General features: G+C 49.2%; 1 protein-coding gene across 4 annotated transcripts in view; it reads right to left on the bottom strand.

Moving 5' to 3' along the window:
- Positions 1–14,435: 14,435 nt before the first annotated feature.
- The window catches only part of ZBTB46 (zinc finger and BTB domain containing 46), a 102,473-nt gene continuing 94,755 nt past the window's right edge, over positions 14,436–22,153 (bottom strand). For all 4 annotated transcript variants that reach the window (XM_065566226.1, XM_065566225.1, XM_042847383.2 and 1 more), the window contains one exon: positions 14,436–19,728. In XM_065566226.1, coding sequence (XP_065422298.1) covers positions 19,339–19,728 — 390 coding nt within the window. In that variant the 3' untranslated portion in view covers positions 14,436–19,338. The remainder of the gene's footprint in view (positions 19,729–22,153) is intronic.

The following is a 22,153-nucleotide window of genomic DNA, read 5'->3' as shown; positions in this document are numbered from 1 at the left end:
GTATTTTAAATATTCCCTCCCAGGGCACGAGAGAGAGATGGAGAAAACCCTCATCTCCTTGCTTTCCAAAAGCATGTCTCTAGATTTGTTTCTGTAGGGACTATATTTCCCAGAATCCTTTCTCTTTCCCATCACCTCCTACCCCCTTTGGACACCCTGTTTATAAGCAAGCAGCACTGGTTGCTGGGAAATGTAGTTTTCCCTTCGTGCATTTTTTTGTGTGTGTTTGCCCTGCAGTCTTGACTGCAAGAACCCGGCCAACGTCCATTGGAATTTGCCTTGGTCGTTAACGTCCGAGATAATCCCCCCAAAATCCATTTGCTGGATGCAAAGATGCGAGTCTGTGTGTGCGTGTGTTTACGAAGCTGTATTTTGTAAGATTGTTTTTTCAATGTTTGTAGCCTGGCTCAATTCTATGTCTGTTGTTGTTGGTTTTTTGTAAACAAAACCAATTGTCTGTGCCCCAAGTGGCCCGGCTGAGGTGGATTTGAATGGAAAAAGCTCCCTATTCTGAATGTATAATGAATACTCCTCTGCTGCCTTTTGTGCCTGGGCAGTACGGTCTGTGCCGGGGGAATACTCCAGAGCTGTGGGCCTCGGCAGGGTGCTTAGGCAGGTGTCTAGTTTAAGTACATTAAGTGGTGCTAAGGAGACCACTGAAATCCCGCTTACGCCCACAGTGTAGGTGGGACTTGGGGGGTGTCCAGAGAGCCACTCTTGCTGAAACTTGTGCACCAGCAGAGACTTGTAGCACAGCCCGGGGAGGCAGGTTTTCTGCTGCTCTTCCTGCGGCCACGTGCTTGGGCTGCGACTAGCGCTGGCGGAGTGATAATCACAAGGACAAGGCTTTCGAGAGTAACCCGCGATTTTCGGGCAACTGACCGGAGCTGCCTTCTTGGGCCCTGATTTTCAGCACTGAAAATCCAGGCCGCTCTTAAGGTAGCTCACGTCGGGCCCCTGGCCTCTCTAGGCTTAGAATAATTTTCACCATGGGCTCTCTCCTGGTATTTTAATGGTAAACGATTTGACAGTTTCCCTTTGGCACAATCCTCGCTTTGCCTCACCGGGGCAGGTGATGAGGGGCTTTTTCACACTCATGACTTTTGAATACCCCCATGCGCCCCATCTGTCCCCCCTCCCTTCTGCTTGTAAGTTGATCATCGCCACTAGCCCTTGGTCCTAGGCTGTGGGTGAACAATTGACCGATTAAATGTGGGGACTTTGTGCAATTTTCAAAACTGTTCGCTCTCCCCTTCCCCCCCCCCCCCCTCCCCGGGTACAGTGTGTGTGGAGGGTGGCTTGGAGGAGAGAAAGCGTGTGTGTGGAGGTTGCCCTGGCCATAGGCTATCTGCAGAAACCCCTGCACGGAAACACGTTTGGAAATAGTTCAGTGACTCAGCCCTTCTACACCACGCGCCAGACATCAATTAATCTCCCAGCAGCTCTGTCAGCAACAATCATTAAGATGGGGAAACTGAGGCAGTGGGCTCGGGCCTTGCCCAAAGCCACAGGAGTCAGTGTGAGAAAGTCTTCCCTTCGCGGCTCCCGGTCTGGTGCATAGGTCACTGCCTTGTGTTGTTGCTATTTTGTTCTGCTGGCAGCTGCCTAAAGCACGTCCCGCTTTGCGCTGGCACCCGGCTTAAAAAGCCAAAGGGGAAAGTGATCTTGAGCATTTCAAGGCCCTGCTTGGGCAGGGTCCCGCCTCCTTTAGCGCTGCTCTCCCCCTTGTCGCAGCAGGGCTGCTCCTGCTTGCTGTGGGTCCAGCCCTGGAAACCTGCAGCGTTCCAGTCACGGGTGTGGCAGGTCACCGTGGTGAGAACTGGTCTGCAGGGCTGGCCCCTCGCGAGTGCTTCCAATCTCCAGGGGTTTCGTAGGGACAGGAGGAAGTTTACATGTCCCATCTGCTTCAGCAGGTTGATTGTTTCCAGGGAGGTGAGGGCTTGGCGTAGCCAAGTGCCGGGCTGGGAATGGGTGTTCCGTAACCAGGGAGGACGATCTGATGGGGTGCACGGATCCAGGTTGTTTTTTCTGCCACACCCACAGACTTGCTGCATGGCTTTGGGCAATCAATCCTCCTGCATCTGTTTCAGTGGGAGTGGGGATCCAGTGCACCTCACCCCTGTGTAAAACAAGGATAATGCTGGCTACCTCCAGGGGACAACATGAGACTTCATTCACAGATGGGTGTATGGTGCTGGGAGACTTGGCTAGGAGTGGTGGCAGGCCCGTGTGTGTTTGTAACTCGGGTGGGGGAAAGGGAGCCCTGCTCAGGTCTGTATTAGTGTGAATGCTGCGGGGGAGCTCCTGAATGTGAAAGGTGCAGGACTGGGAGTCAGGGCCGTAGTTTGGGAGTGTTCATCTCGTGTGTCTGGCTGAGACACACGAGATGAACACTCGTGGAGGAACGCTGTGTCCTGGTTTCCATCCTGCATGGATTTGGGGTGTAGCAATCGCCTGCACAAACCTGCCCTCTTTGGGTGTGTTTAAAACAAAAATCAGCCCCCCTCCCCCACCCATTAATAGAGCTCTGATTGGTCGGAAGCACAGGAAGAAAACAGTAGCGGGAGGGTTGTGGTGTGGGAATGCCTAGCGCAGTGATTCCTGGCCTGCTTGTCGGTGTGGGTGTGGAGGGGTGACTGTATGTTTTGGGGGCGGGGGTGAGCTGTGGGGATTCTAGCCTGATGATGCTACAGCTGCCCATGTGATCAAACTGGGGTGGGGGGGGAGGTTGGTTTGGTTTATTTTTTAAGTAAAAAAAAAAATAATCCTGAGAATTTTTTAAAGCATTTTAATGGTTCTCTGAATGTTCAGTGGCGTTTTCCCATTGTTGAAAAACGTCACTGAAAACTCGGTTGGAAGTTTTGCCAGTTCTGCTGGGCAACAGTCTGAGGGGAGGGCCGGGAAAGCAAAGTCCTGGGACACCTGTTTCAGAATTGCCGCCATCTTTTACGGCCCCTGAAGAATTCCCCAAGATGGCCGGAGAGACTTTAATGGCTGCAGCTCCCTCCTGCTTGCTCAGCTGGTGCTGTCCTTGGTTCTTGTCAGGCTCCGCTCATGGGAGCTTCGTCCGATCATTCTTGATCTCCTGCCTCCGGTCTCCAGACCCCTGGCTCAGGATGGTTCAGAGAGCTAGTGTTAGGATGGCTTTGTAGGGGGGGCTCTGACTAGCCATGGGCCTATGCCGGATCCTTCCAGGGGAGAGGGGTCGGGATGCAAACCCCAGATCCAGCTGGTGCCCGCTCTATTTCTCAGCTGATCTGGTGGGATCATATGGAGAGCTCAGCGGTTTGAGCATGGGCCGGCTAAACCCAGGGTTGTGAGTTCAGCCCTTGAGGGGGCCATTTAGGGATCTGGGGCAAAAAAATTGGATGATTTAGTGGGGGATTGGTCCTGCTTTGAGCAGGGGTTGGACTAGATGGTCCCTTCCAACCCTGATATTCTATGAATCTGCTGCCAAACCTTCCCCTCACTTATCCCCAGCTAGAACCCCTGGCCAGGTGCCTCCTTGGCCAGCTCCGGTGCTCAGACTCAGAGCAAGGTGATGTGGGGCTTGGCGCAGAGGGCCCCGGGCAGCAAGGCAGCGGAGCAGCCGGTGGGGCAGTATCCCAGCACGGTTCTATAGACTGGAGCTCACCCACCCACGCTCCAGGACGGATCATTCTGAGCTCTGCTGTTCTGGGCTATTTTCCTCCTAAAGCCTTTTTCTTCCCTCTCAAGCTCCGTGGGTCCATATTCGCCCCTTGCCCCACCATTCCTGAGCTTCCCAGCCACTCAGAGCTACTGGATCCCGCAGAACCCGCTGTCTCTGGGGGAGCTCCCGGGGAAGGCTGGAGAGTCGCATGCCCCCGGCTTCTCTCAGGGTAGAACACTGCATGGTGTAGCGAGGACCTGCTCGCACTAACCCTTGTCCGCCGCCGGGGCACAGGTTCGAAGCTGGTGCTGGTCTGTAGTCACCAGAAGTCTCCCTTTGAGGGACCCTTTGAGCCCTGCCTGTGGTGTGCCAATTCTGAGGGTAAATCAGGGAGTTTGGGGCCTGGGATTGGCCCTGCTCACTAGCACACAACTCACTTTTCTTAAGAAAGCGAATTTGCACTGTGATTTCCCCAGACAAAGTGAGGAGGGGAGGGGAGGGGTGTGCCTCTTGCAGCCACGGGCAAAGTGGAGAAGCGTAATCCCAGGGAAGGGGCTGCCCAAGCAGCAGGGTCAGTGCTGCTGGCACCACTGGGCCTGGTGCGTTAATGACTGTTTCATTGCTTTCTTCAGCATGTTAATCCCCTTTTGCTGGAAGATCTCCCCACAAATTCCCAGGACCTCCTCCCGCAGGGCTCGGTTCCTGCTTCCCCGGCTCAGTGGAAGTAGGGTGGGATCCTAGCATTGTCCCAGGTGACAGCACTGCACACTCGAGGATTTCTCCTGGCGGGGGGAGTTTGTCTGGGCCTCGGGCTGGTTTTGGCAGGGTTGCAGTTCTAGTGCGTGGCGGGTCTCAGCGATACGACAATCCTACATCCCCAGATGCAGGCCTGGTGTCTTTTAAAGGTCCAACGGGCGCATCCACTAGAAATAGTATTTATGGGGAAGTGGTAGAAACGTTGCCTAAAGCTAGCGTGCTGAGCATGGGATCGGCCTGCAGGGGGCAGGTCGGCCCAGGCTGGAGGGAGCGGGGTCATCCCATGGGTGCAGATCGTGCTCCTAAGCCGTAAAGCAGAGAATAGTCTCTTCCCTGCCCAGTGGGAAAACCCCTCTGTGGTTTGCTATGCAGGGTCCTGGCTTGACGGGTATCAAGTGGAGATGGGGCCCTGTTGGCAGGGCCGTGGGTGTGATGGGGGATGGGGCTGTGACACGCAGCTGGCTGGAATTGCTGTCTCAGCTCCAGGTTGCAGCACCCATGGGTCCCTGCACGGGGAGGGTCGGTCCAGGTGGCTGCCCAAGGAATCCTGGTGGCCTTTTTCCTTTCTCTGGTGGTACTTGATACAAGCGAGCTTAATGCTGCCGGAGAACAGAGCTGCCAGTGCTACCTACCTGGCCATGGCAAATGCAAGTGATGGAGGCTTCTGCGCCTTTGTGGCTTTGAACGGCTTTGGCTGGCAGTGCCACCCTCGCCCCAGAGATTGGCCACCAGCTCCCTGCCCTGCGGGGACCTTTCACCAATTCTAGCTTCACTGCTGCTGCTCACAGAGGTGTCGCCTTCGGCTTTGTGCGGCGGGGGAAGGTAACTGGTTGCAGCGAGTGCCCTGACGGAGCGGTGTGTTCTCCCAATGCAATGGATACGTTCTTTGAGCCAGATGAACAGGGAATACGTATCAGATATTTGGGTGGACCGAAGATGTGCTACGTACTAGCCACACTCCGAACGCCCGCATGCCCTCTGTACAGGCAGTCACAATTCAGGGGACTTGAGCCATCCCCCTCCCTAGAGGTGAATTTAGCTCTGACCTGTGTGAACTTGCTGGCCATCGGGCAATGAATGTAGCTTGTTTGTTTCCCCAGGCTGCGTGATATTACACATTTCTCTGACCGTGTGGGACACTGACAGGTTCATGCACTAGGGGTCTTTGTAGGTACTGATGCTTTTTGCAGCTGCACTGAAGCAGGGTTGGGGGTCCCTCTGCTTGGATTTCCTGTCCCTTGTCTGGCCCTCGTGGGTTCCTTTAGGAACCTGAGGTCCTGGCTAAGACCACAAAGCTTGGGCAGGAACGGGTGTCAGACCAGCCCTTTCTCTAGTCCCTGTCGCCTACCCTGTCCACTGTTGATTACAGGTACTGAGCCTGCATTGCAAACTAGCCCCAGGGCCCTGGCAGACAGCTGCTCTGTGGTGGAAGAATGCACCAGGGCCCGTGCATGAGCTGAGCCAGCACTTCCTTCCAAAGAGGGCCGAGTGTATCGCGAAGGGGGGGTGAGGCACCACGTGCCAGGTCCCACGGTGCCCCATTGACGAAGGGGAAGGCATGATCATGCACTTTGTAGGAGCCCTGCAGCCTAGTCAGTCCTCATTTGAGCTGTTCAGACTGGAGGAAAAAGCAAAGATGAAGAACGCGAGCAGGTGTAGTCCGAGCCTGCGATCGGCTCCTGTGGGATCCCAGCACCTGCTCACGTCAGTCAGGACCAGAGCGGGGGGACGTGCACTAGGCTGAGCTCGGTTGGTGGGGAAGACAGGAAGAGGCCATGCCATCTCCCGCAACTGCGCAAACCGGCCCAGGTTGCTGGCTCGAGGCAAGAGGGACCACGGCCCTTGGGGATCCCAGGCTTGGCCGGGGAAAAGTAACAAAGCCAAAAGGAAAATCAATGTGTGAAAGGGGGGTTTGTAAACGGCAATTAAAAAAAAAAAAACAGAACAAGTGAAACCGGCCTTGGAATGACCTGGGCTAGAATGTACAAAACCGGCCCAGGGACTTGCCCTCTGGGACCCGGGATTGTGGCACTTCCTGGCAGGGAGGGGTGCGGCTGGGGCGGGCTCTGCTCGGGCTGCCCCTTTTTCAAATTTTCTTCCAGGGTTTTGCAAGTGGAATTTGGGCCGATGCTCTTTGTCGCACGTGTGCTTCGCTCAGGTCCCTCTTGTGCCCGGAATCGTGTGCCCCTGGAAGGGAGGGTTTGTCAGAGACAAGCGAAATAAAAGATTTGTGTTTTTCAGATTCATTCTTCTGTGTGCCTTTTGTGCACGGCTTGCGGGGGGGGAGTTTGGGTGGGGCGGCTGAGCTGCCGCGCTGGCTGCTGGATCGTAGGGCAGTGCAGTGGGGCTGGTGGGAGCTGGGTGTGTAATGCCCCATCCCCAGTACTCACCAGTGGGGAATGGAACACGGGAGCGGGTGACACAAAGTTAGACTTGTACACAAATACTTCCCTGGCTCGGGGCCTAGGGGCTGTGGCCTTTACTCCTGCCACCAATGGAGTGACTCCGTCAGCTTGCAGAGCGGTAAACCCTTGGATGGAGCCGCCACCGGAGGGCATGTGGTGCATGGAACCAGCTTGTTGCATTTCCCAGGACTGGTGCTTTGTTTCTCCACAACCCATCTGCAGACCGGCGCCGGTCCCTGAGATTTCCCTGACCGTTTAGGAAGGCAGCAAGCCAGTCCCTGCGATCAAAAAGGTTGAGAAACCCTGAACTTTGTGCCTCTGGGGTAAACTGTACTTGCAGCCCTTTGGGTGGTTCCAGCTCCCCCACCACAGAGCTGCCTCCAGCATCGTCACCCCTTGCAGTCCCAAGGAAAATGGGACAAGTTGGGCTTGCTCCCTGGCCTGATGGAGCTTCCATCCAGCAGTGATCGGGGCCTGCAGCTGACTGTTGGAAGGGTGCAGCCAGGCCCCCGGCAGACACGCAGCTGTTTTGTTTGAAAACTCAGCTTGCAGCTGGCTGCCCCAAGGCAGAGAACCGAGACCAGGTCATGAGGAGCGCTCTGCCCGCGTGGCTGAAGCGGTATCTCTACGGGCCACGCGTTCCTGGTGTGGACGCAGCTTAGTCCAAGGAACATGCTGGCACCAGCGCAGCTCGGCTGGGCTAGCTCTGGCTACGCTATGGCCTTGTGCCGGCTCAGCTCTGTCCGTGACAAATCCCACCTGGGCTGGACAGAGCTCTGCCAGCTGACACCCCGGGAGCTTGCCGCTCCATAACCCGTCACTTCCTACAGGTGCCACCACCTCTTCTGTCTTAATCAGGCCCTGACATCGGTGGGTTGTGGCCACATTCTACCTGGGGCAGGATGGGGTCGCAGAAAGGCCCCGTAAGCAAACCCATGGCTCTTCTACAATGAGGCACTGTCAAATTATCTCCTGGCTCAAACCATCTTGTATCCCCACCTCCGTCAGGGTCCCCCAACCCCCTAACCACGGCACTAGCTACCAAGGAAAAGTAACCCTGGCAAAGTCTATGTACTTCTAGCACTGGTGTAACTGAGGAGCCGGGAACAAGGAAGAGGTGCCCGTGCGGTGGGCCAGCTCTCCGGGGGCTCAAGTGGGACCAGCTGCTCAAGTGGCCCCGCTCCCTGCCATCCAGCGCTCTAGCGTCCGGCCAGCCCGCAGCGGTTCTGGGAGGAGTGCAGGTTGAAAACAGATGTAACATACTCAAAGGGAACTCCTGCCCCACCAGATACCAGGTGAGGGGTCTGCACAGGGGTCCCAGCTAAAGGCCACAGAGGCTTGTGCTAACATGATAGTAACAATGGCGGGCTGGCTTAGACTGCTGCAAGTCCACATCTGCCTGGGGCACATATTGTGCTGCCCCTCAACCAGTGGCCCCCGCGTAGGGCCCTCCTGCCCATCTAGGCCAGGCCCCTACTGTGTGGGCTAAAGGAGAATCTACGTTAGCTCAGCGCTATAGGGCCTGTGGTGCACACACCCCATGGAGCCACTCTGATTCCAGCCAGGGGCACAGGGCGATAGGCTGCCCCCCCACTTCTCCCTTGCTCCCACCCCAGCTCATTCCAAGAGGCCCCGAGTACGAGGGGTTGTGGTGCAGAAAGCTCAGAGACTTCTCCCCTCCTGCACAGCAGCGCAAGCGTCAGACGCTCTGGGGAGCAGCAGTCTCTCCCATTGCTCCTTTAACCCGTCAGGCACATACACAGCTCCCCCCTCGACGATGCCTCAGCCCACCCCTGCTGCCAGCAGCCGGGACGCTGAGCCGTGAGGCGATGAAGCCCACCAGGTGGTTTGAGCCTCGTGGCCTCTTCTAGGGTTGCCAGGCATCCGGTTTTTGACTGGAACGCCGGGTCAAAAAGGGACCCTGGCCGTTAAAAGTCCAATCAGCGGCATAGCGGGGCTAAGGCAGGAACCTTGCAGCGCCTAAAAGCAGCCGGTGTGGCCCTGTGGCCCCTACGTGCAGGGGCGGCCAGGGAAGCTCCGTGCTCTGCGCCTGCCCCGAGTGCTGGCTCCGCAGCTCCCATTGGCTGGAAACCATGGCCAATGGGAGCGGCGTGGGCGAGGGCAGCGTGTGGAGCCACCCTTGCACCTAGGTGCCGCAGGGACATCCCATCCGCTTCCGGGAGCCGCCTGAGGTAAACGCCACCCAGCGCCTGCACCCTGAACCCCCTCTTGTATCCCAGCCCTGAGCCCCCTCCCAGAGCCTGCACCCCAACCCCTTCCCGCACCCAAACTCCCTCCCAGAGCCCACATAACCCACCCCCTCCTTCACGCTGAACCCCTCGGCCGAGCCCAGCGCCCCCTCCTGCACCCCTCATCCCCGGCCCCACCCCAGAGCCCTCACCTCCCTGCCCCCACCTGCACCAGTCTGGTGAAAATGAGTGTGTGTGTGTGTGGGGGGGGGAAGGCGTGAGTGGGTGGGAGGGGCCTTGGAGAAGGGGCAGGGCCTTGGGGCAGGGGGGCGGGGCAAGGGTGTTCGGTTTTCTGCAAGCAGAAAGTTGGTGACTCTATCCTCTCCGCCCAGTGTAGCCCCCCCCACAGGGCAGGTGCCGGCTGTGGCAAAGCCCGCCCCTCCCGCCGGCAGCGACCCGAGCCGAAGTGGGTGGGCGCCACTTGTCGCTGGCACAAGCCAAAGCAAAGTGTCAGGGCTGGCCTGGCTCTGCAAGGGGCAGGGGCAGGCCCCGGCCCTAGGCCTTAAGGGACGCCCCCGGCACTGGCCTGCTCCCCCCTCGGCTCAGCTGCCCTGCCCCAGCCACGCATGGGTGTGTTGCTGCGGGGCCAGGTGGAGCTCAGGCTCCCCCTGCTGCCCATCACCCGCGCCATGGCAGGCCACCCGCCGCTCCTCACCAGAGCAATGCGGGGCGTGGTACAAACAACTCCTGTCTGGAGGCAATGCACAGCAAGGCTGCAGCTCCCCCACCCCCACCCCCGTATGCAGGCATAAGAGTAAACTGCCCCCCCACCAACTGCCCCCTCAGGACACCTGGGCCAACAGCAGCCTCAGGGGCTCAGCGGGTCTCCTGTCCCGCAGCACTAAACCAGCCCTGTGGGTGCAGGTCACGCCACCGCCCAGCTAAGCCTCAGACGCCAGGCTCCAGGGGGCGGGTGTGTGTGTGGATGTGCACACATATGCTCTCTTGCAGCAGCACCTCCGTGGTAGGGTGACCCTGTGTCCTGGTTTGGCTGGGACAGACCCATCTTTAAGCCCTGTCCTGGCCGGCCGGCTTTGTTTGGCAAAACTGGACATGTGTCCCAGCCAACTGCTCACCAGTCGGCAAGTGCCGTGGTGCCAAAAAAGTGGGATGCGCCATCCCCCATGGGGCACAGAGGAAGCAAGTGGCAATACCAGCCCTGCACCGGAGGGAGGGTCAGGGAGAGCGGCTTTGGCAGGCCAGCTGTGCAGGGGGTCTTGAGCTGGTCCCATGCAGGTACTGGGGAGGTGTTGATGGGGGCTTTGGGCCAGTCCTGTGTGGGTGGCAGTGGGGCTTGGGCTGGCTGCATAGGTGGGCAGCGGGGCCTCATGCCAGCCTCACATGTGGGGAGAGAAGGGAGGGGTGTCTCAGGCCAGCACATCCTTGCTGGCAGAAGGCAGGGAGGGCTGCAGGTTGGCCCCTGTGTGGCGTCCTGTTTTCTCTTTGGGAAAATAACATCTCCCTTCTCCGTTGGAGCATTGCTGGTGAACAGGCGCCTGCCAAGCCCTTGTGAGGGCAAACGGGGGGTGGTGAGGAGCTATTCATCCTGCCCCCTTCTCAGGCTGCTCATTCCCTGTGTGTCCCAGCGTATACTGCACTGCGAGCCTGCGGCCGCTACGCTGAAGCAGGGATGGCGCGCAAGCGGCCCGGTGAGCAGCTAGGCACGAAAGGAGACAGCTGCCCATGGTGGACGGGGGTGAATGGGCCCAAGGGAGATGTGTATTTCCCCCCAACTACGGCAGCTTCTCCCTCGGCCCACTTCCACCACCCGAAGCCGGAGTGGCCACAGCCAAATCTACTAGAGGGCAGCGGGTACCTCTGCACCAGGTTACTAACGGTTCAGCGCGTAGGAAGAGCTAGTGGGGTTCTTGCCCATTTTACCTATTGTGTGTATTCAATATAGCTGGGGCCAGGGTCTGTTTTTCCATGTGTCCCCCCCTCCCCCCTTACAGGAAGGAAAACACTTCACAGCAATAACGAATGGGCAAAACCTAGACCCCCAAATGTATTTAAAGCAAGACGTGCAGGCACTCTACTGTCACTGATTGCTCAGGCTGTTATACGTTTTGTTAGATTAGAGCCACATTTTAACATGCAATAAGATGCTTCCCAGCATTAAATGGTCCCAAACCCCACTTCAGAATCCAGGACGGGAGGAAGTGGAGGAGAACTGGGACTTGAAATTATACTGACATGAAAAAGGGTAAAGTCTACTCTAGACTAAGTTAGTGTAACCCTTCAGCCAGGAGTAGTCAGCAGCAAAAATAACCAGCTTCAAATATCTAGGGTTCCTTTCAGAATGAAACAAATACCAGCTCAAGCCCCTCCTCAGATACCTGGGAAACTAACATCTTTAATAGGCAATACTTCCCCACTCGCAAGTCTGAGTATGAGACATTCAAGGAAAAGGGGATGCAGAATCAACTCAGGAACAGTAACAACACATGTATGTATGTATGTATAAAATAAATCACCCATCCCCATGGTATCTTTGGCAGAAGATCAGCTCAGTTCCCGAAGGGCCGGTGCGATCAGGGCCGGCTCCAGGCACCGCGCAGCAAGCAGGTGCTTGGGGCGGCCAACGGAAAGGGGCGGCACGTCCGGCTCTTCGGCGGCGGGTCCCTCAGTCCCGCTCAGAGGGAAGGACCTGCCGCCAAATTGCCTCCGAAGAATGAAGCGGCAGTGGTAGAGGTGCCGCCAAAGTGCTGCCGCTCGCGACTTTTATTTATTTTCTTTCCGCCGCTTGGGAGTGGCAAAAACGCTGGAGCCGGCACTGGGTGTGATACCTGATAAGAAAATGTCCCTTTAACAATTTCTCTCCCCTTCTCCTATTACACCCTCTCATTGTTGTTTGGTTGTCACAGTCACCTTCCCCCTCTGCTACTGCACTTCACTCATCATTGATTATCCCTGGTTAGCAAAGTCCAGAGGTCAGCAGGCCCATCTGCAACCCCTAGGGGAAATACTATACAGTCTGGTCCTGAGTCATCTTCATTTAACTCAGCTGTGATTCTTTCAGTATAGTAGGGACAATATTTAGCCTTTTGGTGTCTGTCCATATTTCACTATCCAACCATGCCAGAGAGTGGATTTGGTTAGGGTGACCCCTCATCCAGGGCACATTTGGTGCAGTTCTTTTGCCTTCTGTCACCCAGCAAGGATAACAACATTTCATTATCCTTTCACCCAAAAAACAAAAACTAATTTTCACCACCACCCCTAAAACTTTTACATAACAAAAATGCAAATGAGGCCTGGCTAACGGTCTCTTCTCCCTGATCACCAGTAGATGGCAGCAGAGAGCTCTTTCCCCTACAGAGTTTCTGCCCATCTGGCGTTCTCAAGCAGCTCTGGGCCACTTTCCACTGCTCGCCAATAAATGGTAACAGCAAGCACCCGCCACTCTAAACTCCAGGCCTCGCATCACAAACGTGAAAAATGTTAAGGCTGTAAACCCAAGTACCCAACATTTAGGGAATGCCAGATTTACGATTGCCCATGCCCCCTTAATCCAGACTCCACATGCATCCATCCTGTCCATTAGAGCAGTGAAACCGGGGGTCAGAAGCCCCCTGGAGGGCTGCGAGCAGGTTTTGGGGACGCCAACAGGGTCAGCATTAGACTTTCTAGGGCCCAGGGCAGGAAGCCGAAGCCCGCTGCATGGGGTCGAAGCGCAGGCCTTAAGCCCCACACCACCCGGAGCTGAAACCAAAGCCTGAGCAACGTAGCTTTGCAGGGGCCCCAGGCAAATGCCCGGCTTGCTACCCCGTATCTACGGCGCTGGCTTTTATATGCAGAAAACCAGTTATTGCGACACAGGGGGGCCATACAGTTTTTATAGCATGTTGGGGGGGGGGGGGGGGGGGGCGCTCAGAAAGAAAGGTTGAAAAGTCCTAGAGGAGGCAGGGGTCCTGTGGGACAAATAGCATGTAATTACAGACTGCACTCCAATCCATGTACACAAGGGGGCCAGACTGAGGTTGCCCATGTAGGCTTAACTCTGGCATTCCCTAACTTTTGAGTTCAAGGCCTGGCTCTTGGTTTTGGGGCACTTCAGGCCGGCGCTGCAGGAGGTGGTTTCTGTGCAGCACCTACAGGGCTGGGGAAAGACTGCGTCTCCCACGTGGTGACGGGAGAGTGACCTGCAAGTCTCACTGGGGGGAAGGAGGGCTCATGGGGAAACCTGGGTGGGAGACAATGTTTAAGGACTCCAAAGGGAATGGGCCAAGGGGATAGGGGCTCAAAGGGAGCCTCAGTGCCATGGTGCTACCCCTGAAACAGCAGCTGCCTCCACCCCGGGTAGCACTGAGGACGGAGACAGTTTCCCTGGCCTTCATGACAGTGCCAGCCTGTGGCCAGGAGGAATCACTGCAGAGGATGGAATTCCTAACAGCCTTTGATGGGTGCATAGGAGAGAATGTGGTTGGAGGTGGAACAAGCTCCTTGGGGGTGATGTAAAAGAAAAGACCACACAGAGATCTGCATTTTCTTGCTTCCTCCTCTTTAAATTTACAAGATTTTCAGGCTCCTTTCAGAAACTCTTCCCTGCACCCCCAGTAGGGGGCCTCACTGTTTGAGAAAGCCTGTTCTGAGAACAAAGCAACAGAGGGTCCTGTGGCACCTTTGAGACTAACAGCCTGTTCTGAGAACGGCATTCTCTGGGCAGAACACAAATGTCATGGGGAACCCTCCAAACATGCACATGAAGCACAGCGTTTAAAGCCAGACTTCCTCTCACCTTCTCCCATAGCTCAGTATAGTACAAAGGGCCATAACTAGGAGTAGTGGCGTGGAATTACGAAAGGGAGGCCTTTTGCTTATGATATTAAGGAAAACGTTCCAAGAGGTGGAATGGCTTCCTAGTGAAGGGAAGCCCCATCGTTTGGGACATTTAAAACTAGACTTGTCAAACAGTCATAAAGGTACAGCTGGAAACATGTTCCTACATCAGTGGGGAGATGAGTTGGGTTACCCCTCGAATTTCTATTACAATTTTTCAATGAGGCCTGAGGAAAAATGGTTTTCAGTTTAGTAAGAAAATCTAAGCTAAGGAAAATGTCCATCAAAATGTAGAAATGTTAAAGAAAAACTTCAAGCCAGAGCAACTCAGTCGGACTCCAGATCCACTGATAGGAAAAAGGGAGCTCAAGTAAGAAGGGATTCATGCTTCTTTATAAATCTCCCTGCATGAGCTGGACTTAACATGGTCCCCTCTTATTCCAAAATGAATAGTTTTGATGCTCAGGTGGGCTTCGACAGGGTGTCTCTGTGGAGACAATTTAATGGGGGAAAAGGCCATTCAAGATTCTGAACCAAACTCTCTCAAGTGATATTATGGGACACTTGGATGTCTATCACGTCTCAATCAGTGTGTGAAAAAACCAAGACAACGTGTTTTAGCAGCAATTTCCCAATTTATTGAAACTGATTGATTTTTGCAAGTATGTCTAAGCTAATCCCATCACATAAAGTAATCATAATCAATAGGCATACCTTTGGCATGCCTAGGCAGACAAGAAACTGTGAGATCAACTAGAAAATAAGGTAATATTTACCTGAACTACATTTACAGAAAATCAGTACAACACACAGTCATGTTCTCCCACTGACTTCTGATTACTAAAATCTCCCCACCTCCCCAAAATATTAAACACATCTCCAATACAAACACAGGTTTATAATAATTAATATAAAGTCAGTATAATATAGAATATTCCCAGCAAAAAAAATAGTCAACAATCTTCAAACACTGTCTTGGTGTTTTTTTGTTATTTTTAGTTTTATTTTTGTAGACAGGTTTAAAGCATGTTGAAAAATAAATATATATGAAAGCATACACACAGCACTCTTACTATGCAGAAATTCTAAAAAAAGGCAGAAATCCAAAACACAATATAGAATCTAAAAATAAAAAAACCATTAAGTATGGCTTTCTTAAGAGTTGCACATGTCACAGAATGAGCTAAAATAAGATTATCTTTCATAATATTGCAAAAAATTCCAGTTTTTGCATTTTCTTGGAGGTTTTTTTTTTTTTTTTTAAAGGATGATGTGCAAAATTGGAAGCATTAAGGTGGATCTTTTTCACAGAGGTGCCTAGTCAAAGATGGCAGTGTTTGACCCAATGCTCTACTGCAAATTGAGAGTCAAAATATATAACTTTGTCAGGAACAAGAGTTTGACACATAACCCAGAGTAATAAATTCCCAAACATACATACATATATATATATAAGTCAACTGAATGCGATTTTCACTTTGGAGTTGCAGAACATTTAAAGGCATAATTCAAGATACAAAACATAAAATGAGACCTAATGCTAAAGTAGGTTTCCGTTTGATAAGAAAATATTCCTTTAATAGTCCAAACACTATTTGTTTTTAAAAAGAACCAGTCACTTTGAAAACCTTCATGAGACATGTCCCCCTTCTCATCTCCCTGCAAAATCATTCTGTATCTTTGTGAGGTTTTATGGTGACCTTAAACTTTAATATATAAAGAAACAATACTCAAATATATATAAATTAGGATTTTTTTAAAAAGACTTTTTGAAAGAAACAAAAAGTTGACAGGAAGGAGAAGCCAAGAACCTAAGTTGCCTGTATTGTTCAAGAAAGCTTTTAATGCAGTATTGTACAAAGGTCTAACCTACTGCATCATTTAGCATGCTTTAGGTATTTATTCGGAGCTGCATAGATAGTGTATACAAAACTGAAGAAATGCATTCAATCATTGAACTGCATGAGAAATTAGCAAAGCTGCATTTGAGATGCTCTTTTTAGTCCTGGCCCCATTTTATATATAAAAAAGATGAGAATAAGAAAGATTCAGGGTACAGTGATTACACATTACATATAAAACATTTTTAACAATTACCCACATTTCCACTGAGATCAAATGTCTTAATTTTTCATTTTAAGGGAGTTGTTTTCTGAAATTAAATCTGCATTTTATTTTATTTTATTTTTTTAAAGAAAATGAAATTTAAAAAGGGAACCTCAGTAAAATATACAAATTCCTGAAGGGAAATAGAAGAGCGGATGCTAAAGATTATTTGAGCTAGTGTTGGATAGAACAACATTTAAGCAGAATTTCTTTACACAGAACAGCAAAGATAGAAATTTATATAGGCAGCAAATTACACAAGTATCTGGACACAGAAAAACGTGAGCAATGGTTGGCAAACTCTAAACGGGCGCCCCAAATTTAGAAAGTCAAACACCTGCACAAAGTTGGGCATTTGCTTACGTCTTTGTGGAATTGGGCCTGGGGATGGACCTGGAAATTGCTGGTCTCTTTCATGCTTAATTTTCTGTTTTCAAATCGGATTTCTTTTCATTTTTACAGAGATTATCCCTGCAGTTAAACATAGTGCAGTTTCAGATTTCAGTTTAGAACACAGAAGTGAAGTAACCGGTAAAGTTGTATAGAGAGCCTCCCTTTCCATTTGAGAGAAAGTATCCCTGTTTTAAAACTCACTGTCTTTCAAAAATAAAATCCCATGTCTCACCCCTATAGGGTGTGAAAGTTTAAAAAGAAATTCCTGAAAGGTTTTTAATTTCCAAATCTGCACACCTCCATCAAAAACAAAGCACTTCAAAGTATACATCACATATTAGAATGATTTATTTGGTATATATATTTATTTAGTGTAAATTAGTAATATAGACGCATGTGCCATATTATAATTTTAACATTATAACAAGTTAGCTTTTTGTGGGTTTTGTTGGTTTTTTTTGCATCCTCAGTTTGAAGAGCACAGAAGTGGCACTAGTAGAAAACATTTATGAAAGCCATTTGGCTTATTGTCCACCATTAAAAAAAAAAAAAAAAAAAAAGGAAAAGAGAAAGGCAATATAAAATATTTCCAAATAAAACACGAAATAAAGCTAAGCACCCCAAAATACTAATACAAAATCAAGTTTGCCCAAAAGGGGGGCAGGGACAAGGGAAAAAGTCAACTCAGGATCAATACCTTGTGTTTCTCCCTAAAACGTACTAGCTGAAGATAGTGAATCTGTATAGTGGAGTCAGGGTGGACCAAAACTGGAATGTAGAAACTGAAGGTTTGTGGTTTTGGGTTTTTTCTCCTTTCTCCGTTTTTAAATAGATTTAATATATAAAAAGCCAAGCGACAGGTATCTTTAAAGTACTGTATGTATTTGTCTACATGTAACAAGTGATTGCTGGAAGTTTAGGGAAAAAACGTAATATTTACAGAATAAATGGCAATAAATCCACAGCCTGCATATCTGACAGGTGAAAGCAGTCAAGTTCATGAAACAATGGCCTGGTTTTATGATCAACACAGAGTGGACACAGCTGCTGATTTCTTTTGCACTTAGAAAAAGGGATATAAAGGTCCAATCTTAAAATATTGGGGTTTTTTTAAACACAGTTATAGGGCTTTACAACAAGCTAAAATGCAAAAACAGCTTTTTACAGTTTCATAAAAATGGTTTTATATGACCTTCCCCCACTATTCCTTGAATATTTAAAGAATCTGGTTGTCCATTTTTGTCGGGTAACTTTCTCAATCCTAAATATTAGCAGCAGTGTAGACAAGTGATGACAGAGCTTTGCTTCGAGCTAACAGTAGATTTAAGAACATGGATTGGCTTAGAAAAACATTTTTCCAAATTACTGACAAGTACCAAACTTGAACAGCAAGAACTCTGGTGCTTTTGCACAATGTGAAAGTATAAACCACTGTGAGTGGAGTCCCAAAATTTGGGGAGAACCATGCTTTCCATTTGTTAAAATTAAACTGCAAGGACTTATATGCTTTTCCCACAAGAAATTGCCTTTCCCACAATTGGGGGAAAAATAGCACCTTTTAATCATTTGGCTTCCTAGATTTAACTGGTTGCTTATTTGTGGCAGGTTTCAAGATCACCATATTCATACAGGTTATATAAAAGTCTGCTCCATAGCAAGAAAACAGTGAGGTCTTCAGCTTTTTTTTTTTTTTTTAAGCACCAAAAGCATACAGGTGAAAGGTACAGCAGAAGCTTTTATTATGAACAGGACACTTTCATTGAGTTTTTTCTTTAAACATTGTCATAGGAAGGCAGCGATGGCCAATATGAACTGAACTATTTGGAACACACCCATGTAAACTCTACTGAAAGAGGAGATGCTCTAGTGGAGAAATCTGGTTCTCTAAAAGAGAAGGTTTACTTACCCGGAACCAGCCTGGCTGAAACAAAGGAAATTTTACTTAGTCAATTAAATATCCGGACTACACTTACAAATTAAGTAGGACTGTTTTAGCTTGGCAAGGATGAATAATAATATAACTTGGGAGAAATCTTGAATTCAGAACCAGGATTTCTCCCCTAGTTTCTTAAGTTATCACAATTTGTAATTCATTTTGCTAAATGACTTATATTTACTAAAATTTACACATAAATATGAAAAAGGCAGTTAGTTGACACCTAAGGGAGAAAGGTGACAACTTTCATGTAAACCAAGCAACTGGGTACTAAACTATATGCGTCTTTTATAACAAAAGAAATCTTATGGAAACACCACCACTCATTTCACATAACGTAACTAAACAAGGTTGGAAAACTGGATTCTGTTAAGATGCCAGTGGGCCCAAGTAATTTCATGATCTTTAACCTGATGGACTATTTGGGAGTTAAGACCCCATGTTATGAAAGTGGCTCTTAAGGCTGCAGCCTGAATTGCTGTTTGATCTAACAGGCTCCATTAAAAAAAAAAAAAAAAGATATAAATTAAAAAAATTAAATATTTAAATTAATTCTTTGTGAAAGGCTTGGGTTATATGGAGAAGCCCTCAAACATACAGGTCAGTTTATTTACATGATACTAGTCTGTAAGTAAGTCCACTGCTGCTGTGAATTTAGAACAAACAAAACTTAAAAAAAAATGGTTTGGGACGCAAAACCTCCCTGGTATTTAATTCAGGGTGGGGAAGGTTTATAAAAGGAACACACGCTTTACACTGTCTCCTAGTCTCTCCCCCCTCACAGTGCTCACATCTTCAGAAACTTTACGTCACTTGCATGCAATCTGATTTGCTCCCACAGAGAGGCAAAGACAGACAATCGTATTTTTCCATGGGGGAGAAGGGGAAGGGATGTAACTGATGCCACTAAAAGTGACACTTACTAATACAGTATCTGAATGGTACAGATAAAGGACTTGTTTGTTTTAAAAAAACCCACAAACAACTCTTTTGCACACATGGACAACAACAAGGCTACTTAGTTTTTCCCAGCACACTCTGTCTTCCCTCCCTCCCCCTACAAACAAAACCTTCCCCGTTTCCCTAAGAAATCCAAGTAAAATCCTTGTCATTCTCTCCAGAGTTCTCTTGCTCCTGTGGAGAGTCGACATCTTCTTTGTCATCTTCTAGAATCACATCATCTTGTGAAATTCCTACATCATCTTTCCATTTTATATCATCATCATCCCCCATCTCTTCATCTCCCTCCACCTTCATGTCATCTGGATCCTCCATGTACTGGCCTTCACCAGGATACAATTCATCTGGAGATCCTTCTCCTCCATTCTGATCTAAGTGGCCTGTTATGCCTCGACCAGAGCAATCAACACAAACTCCATGGCGTCGGGAACCATGCTTAATTCCCACGCTGGCGGCAGACATGAACACTCTGTTGCACACTTTGCATACATATTTTTTATCTTTGCTGTGGACCTAGGGAAGGAAAAAATAGAAAAAAAAAATTAAGGCAGAGAAGATTAAGCAGAGAATTGCAAATGTGGTCCATGAAAGAAGAGATGCTTTCTGTTTTGCTGTAAAGGGGAAAAAAAATAGCGTAGCCCGTAACTGTCACTGGCTGGTATTTGGAACAGAAATGATGGGTCCCAGGTATGACTTTTACCCACTATATTTCTACCAGTATTAGTAGGAAGGTATTTTACAAGGCAACAGAAAATCCTTTTTTTGAAACAGCCCTGACTGTGAAACCAGTAATTTAAGCCTACATTTACCACAGGGCACTAAAGTGCACACATTCCTAAAATGCCTACTACATTTTGAAAGTCTTGTACTATCTTAAAATAGCTGTCACCAGATGCTAGTTAAAAGCTACCAAGAAATGTCTCAAAGATACAACAACCAGAATTTCCATGTTTGCTATTGGTCAGACAAAGGAACTGTCTACCTCAGGAACATTTTCACTGGTGTAACCAGGTCAGTGTAGCTACACTGTGCAAACTGCTAATGGAGCTGCAGTACACTGAAGTAAAGTGAGGTTACTTCGGCAATTAACCAGATTAAGTTGTGCCTTTGCAAGCCCTGGCGTGGACTGGTGCAGTGCATCTGTGGGAGAGGTGTATCCTGCTTTAGTTGCACTGACAGTTACATTGATCAAGTTTTTCAAAAATGTTCCCCGCGAAGACAGGCTCAAAGGTGGTAATTTATCAACAGGTGTCAGGATATTGTAATGCATGAATTTAGCAGTCTGTATTCCATCATTATCACCACAGGCTAAAGAATAAAAACGTAGCCAATGTATCCACTTAAAAAACCCAAACCAAAACAAAAAACCAAACCACCTTCTAATGCACATCAGCTTCAAAATGTATGTTTACTTTGACAGGTTTGTCACAAAAGTTTCTGTTTCTCGAAAGAGTCACACAGCAGTGTGTGTCTGAACATGGCATTATGCACAGCTATTCCAGTTAGAGAGCACGAGCAGCAGTGGAAAAGTCATCTGCAGAATTTATTCAGAGGGAGAACATTGTTCTAACTGACCCAAACTTCACAGTATAATAACCAGAACTAAGCACTTGAAGAGTTTGTGTGTTTAAACACAGCTCCATCCAAAGTACGCTAATACACGTAATCTCTGCCTTAGCGTATTTTCACTTTAGGTAAAGCAAGGGAGCTTATCTACTCATTAAGCTAATTTGCTACACTCCACTTCTAAAGAAAAGAACGTATCAGTGGGGTCAGGATTACTGAACTCTACTTCAATGGAGTCACACCAAAAATAACATGGCACGCGTAAACACGTGACGCTTTTAAAGGTTCTTTCTGTTAAGATGTTACAGTGCCAAGAGGTCTCTGGGAACAGCATTCAAATCGATTGTGACTGTCTATTCTTTGAATTGATGGGCCTACCGTGTCCACCAGAGAAAAGCTGGCTTCTGTTTGAGGGCTCTAGGGCAATTTAAACTACGCTGGCTATGCCACAAAGTTATTATAGTAAGGAACGGATGAAAAAAACCCCAAATTAATAGCTAGACTTTGACCTGACAATCTGAGTTTAGAACAAATGCTTCCTCACATTCAAGTAAGGTGGTGAGTTGGCTTTTCCACACAAAAAGGAGATATTGGGACAGATATTAAAGCAGCCCAACTTTCATCAGGCATAACTTGATCCAAAGTTTTTGCATGACTAAATCTGAAATTAATCTGAAACCAGTCAGGAAATGTGCCACATAGAAAATGTCATTGAGAGAGGAAAAAAATAAACAAGTCAAGATATAGCTGTGCCATAAGTCACTTTGAACAGGAGATGGCAGTCTTGTAGCTGAGGCACTGGTCTGGGATTCAGATCTGGGTTTAATTCCCAAATCTGCTGCAGACTGCCTGGGTGAGCTCGGACAATTCACTTCATCCTTGTGCCTAAATTACCCATCTGCAAAATGGGGATACTACCTATTTCCTTTCTCCCACCCTTCATCTGCTCTGTCTGCTTTGACTGTAAGCGCTTTGGGGAAGGGACATAGCCTCTCATTATATATTATATATAGGCACTATAACAACCTGTTTGGGGTCCCCAGGCGATATAAATAATTACTAAAACAGACAGCTGGAAATCAACTAATTTTAGTTAAAAGTAAGAATTCTTGTAGCACAAATCAAGTGTACATAAAAGACTTTTTTCTTCTTTCGGTGCTTTCTAAATGAATTGTCTGTAACCAGCACAGTTGGTACCACGGCTAAATGCACGTGAGAGGGGGTGAACAGCCCACACTCTTGCTGCCTTCAGGAGATGTTAGCTGTGCTGGCAGGATTGAGAACTGTGACTACTGACATCCAGGTCTGAATCCCCAAATATATGTAATTTCCTGTCTCAGCTCAAAGAAAAAGGATTTCCTGAGTAATTCCC

This window comes from Chrysemys picta, chromosome 13, assembly GCF_011386835.1.
Source record: "Chrysemys picta bellii isolate R12L10 chromosome 13, ASM1138683v2, whole genome shotgun sequence".
Lineage (NCBI taxonomy): Eukaryota > Metazoa > Chordata > Testudines > Emydidae > Chrysemys > Chrysemys picta.
This window is presented reverse-complemented; position numbering and strand designations above follow the sequence as displayed.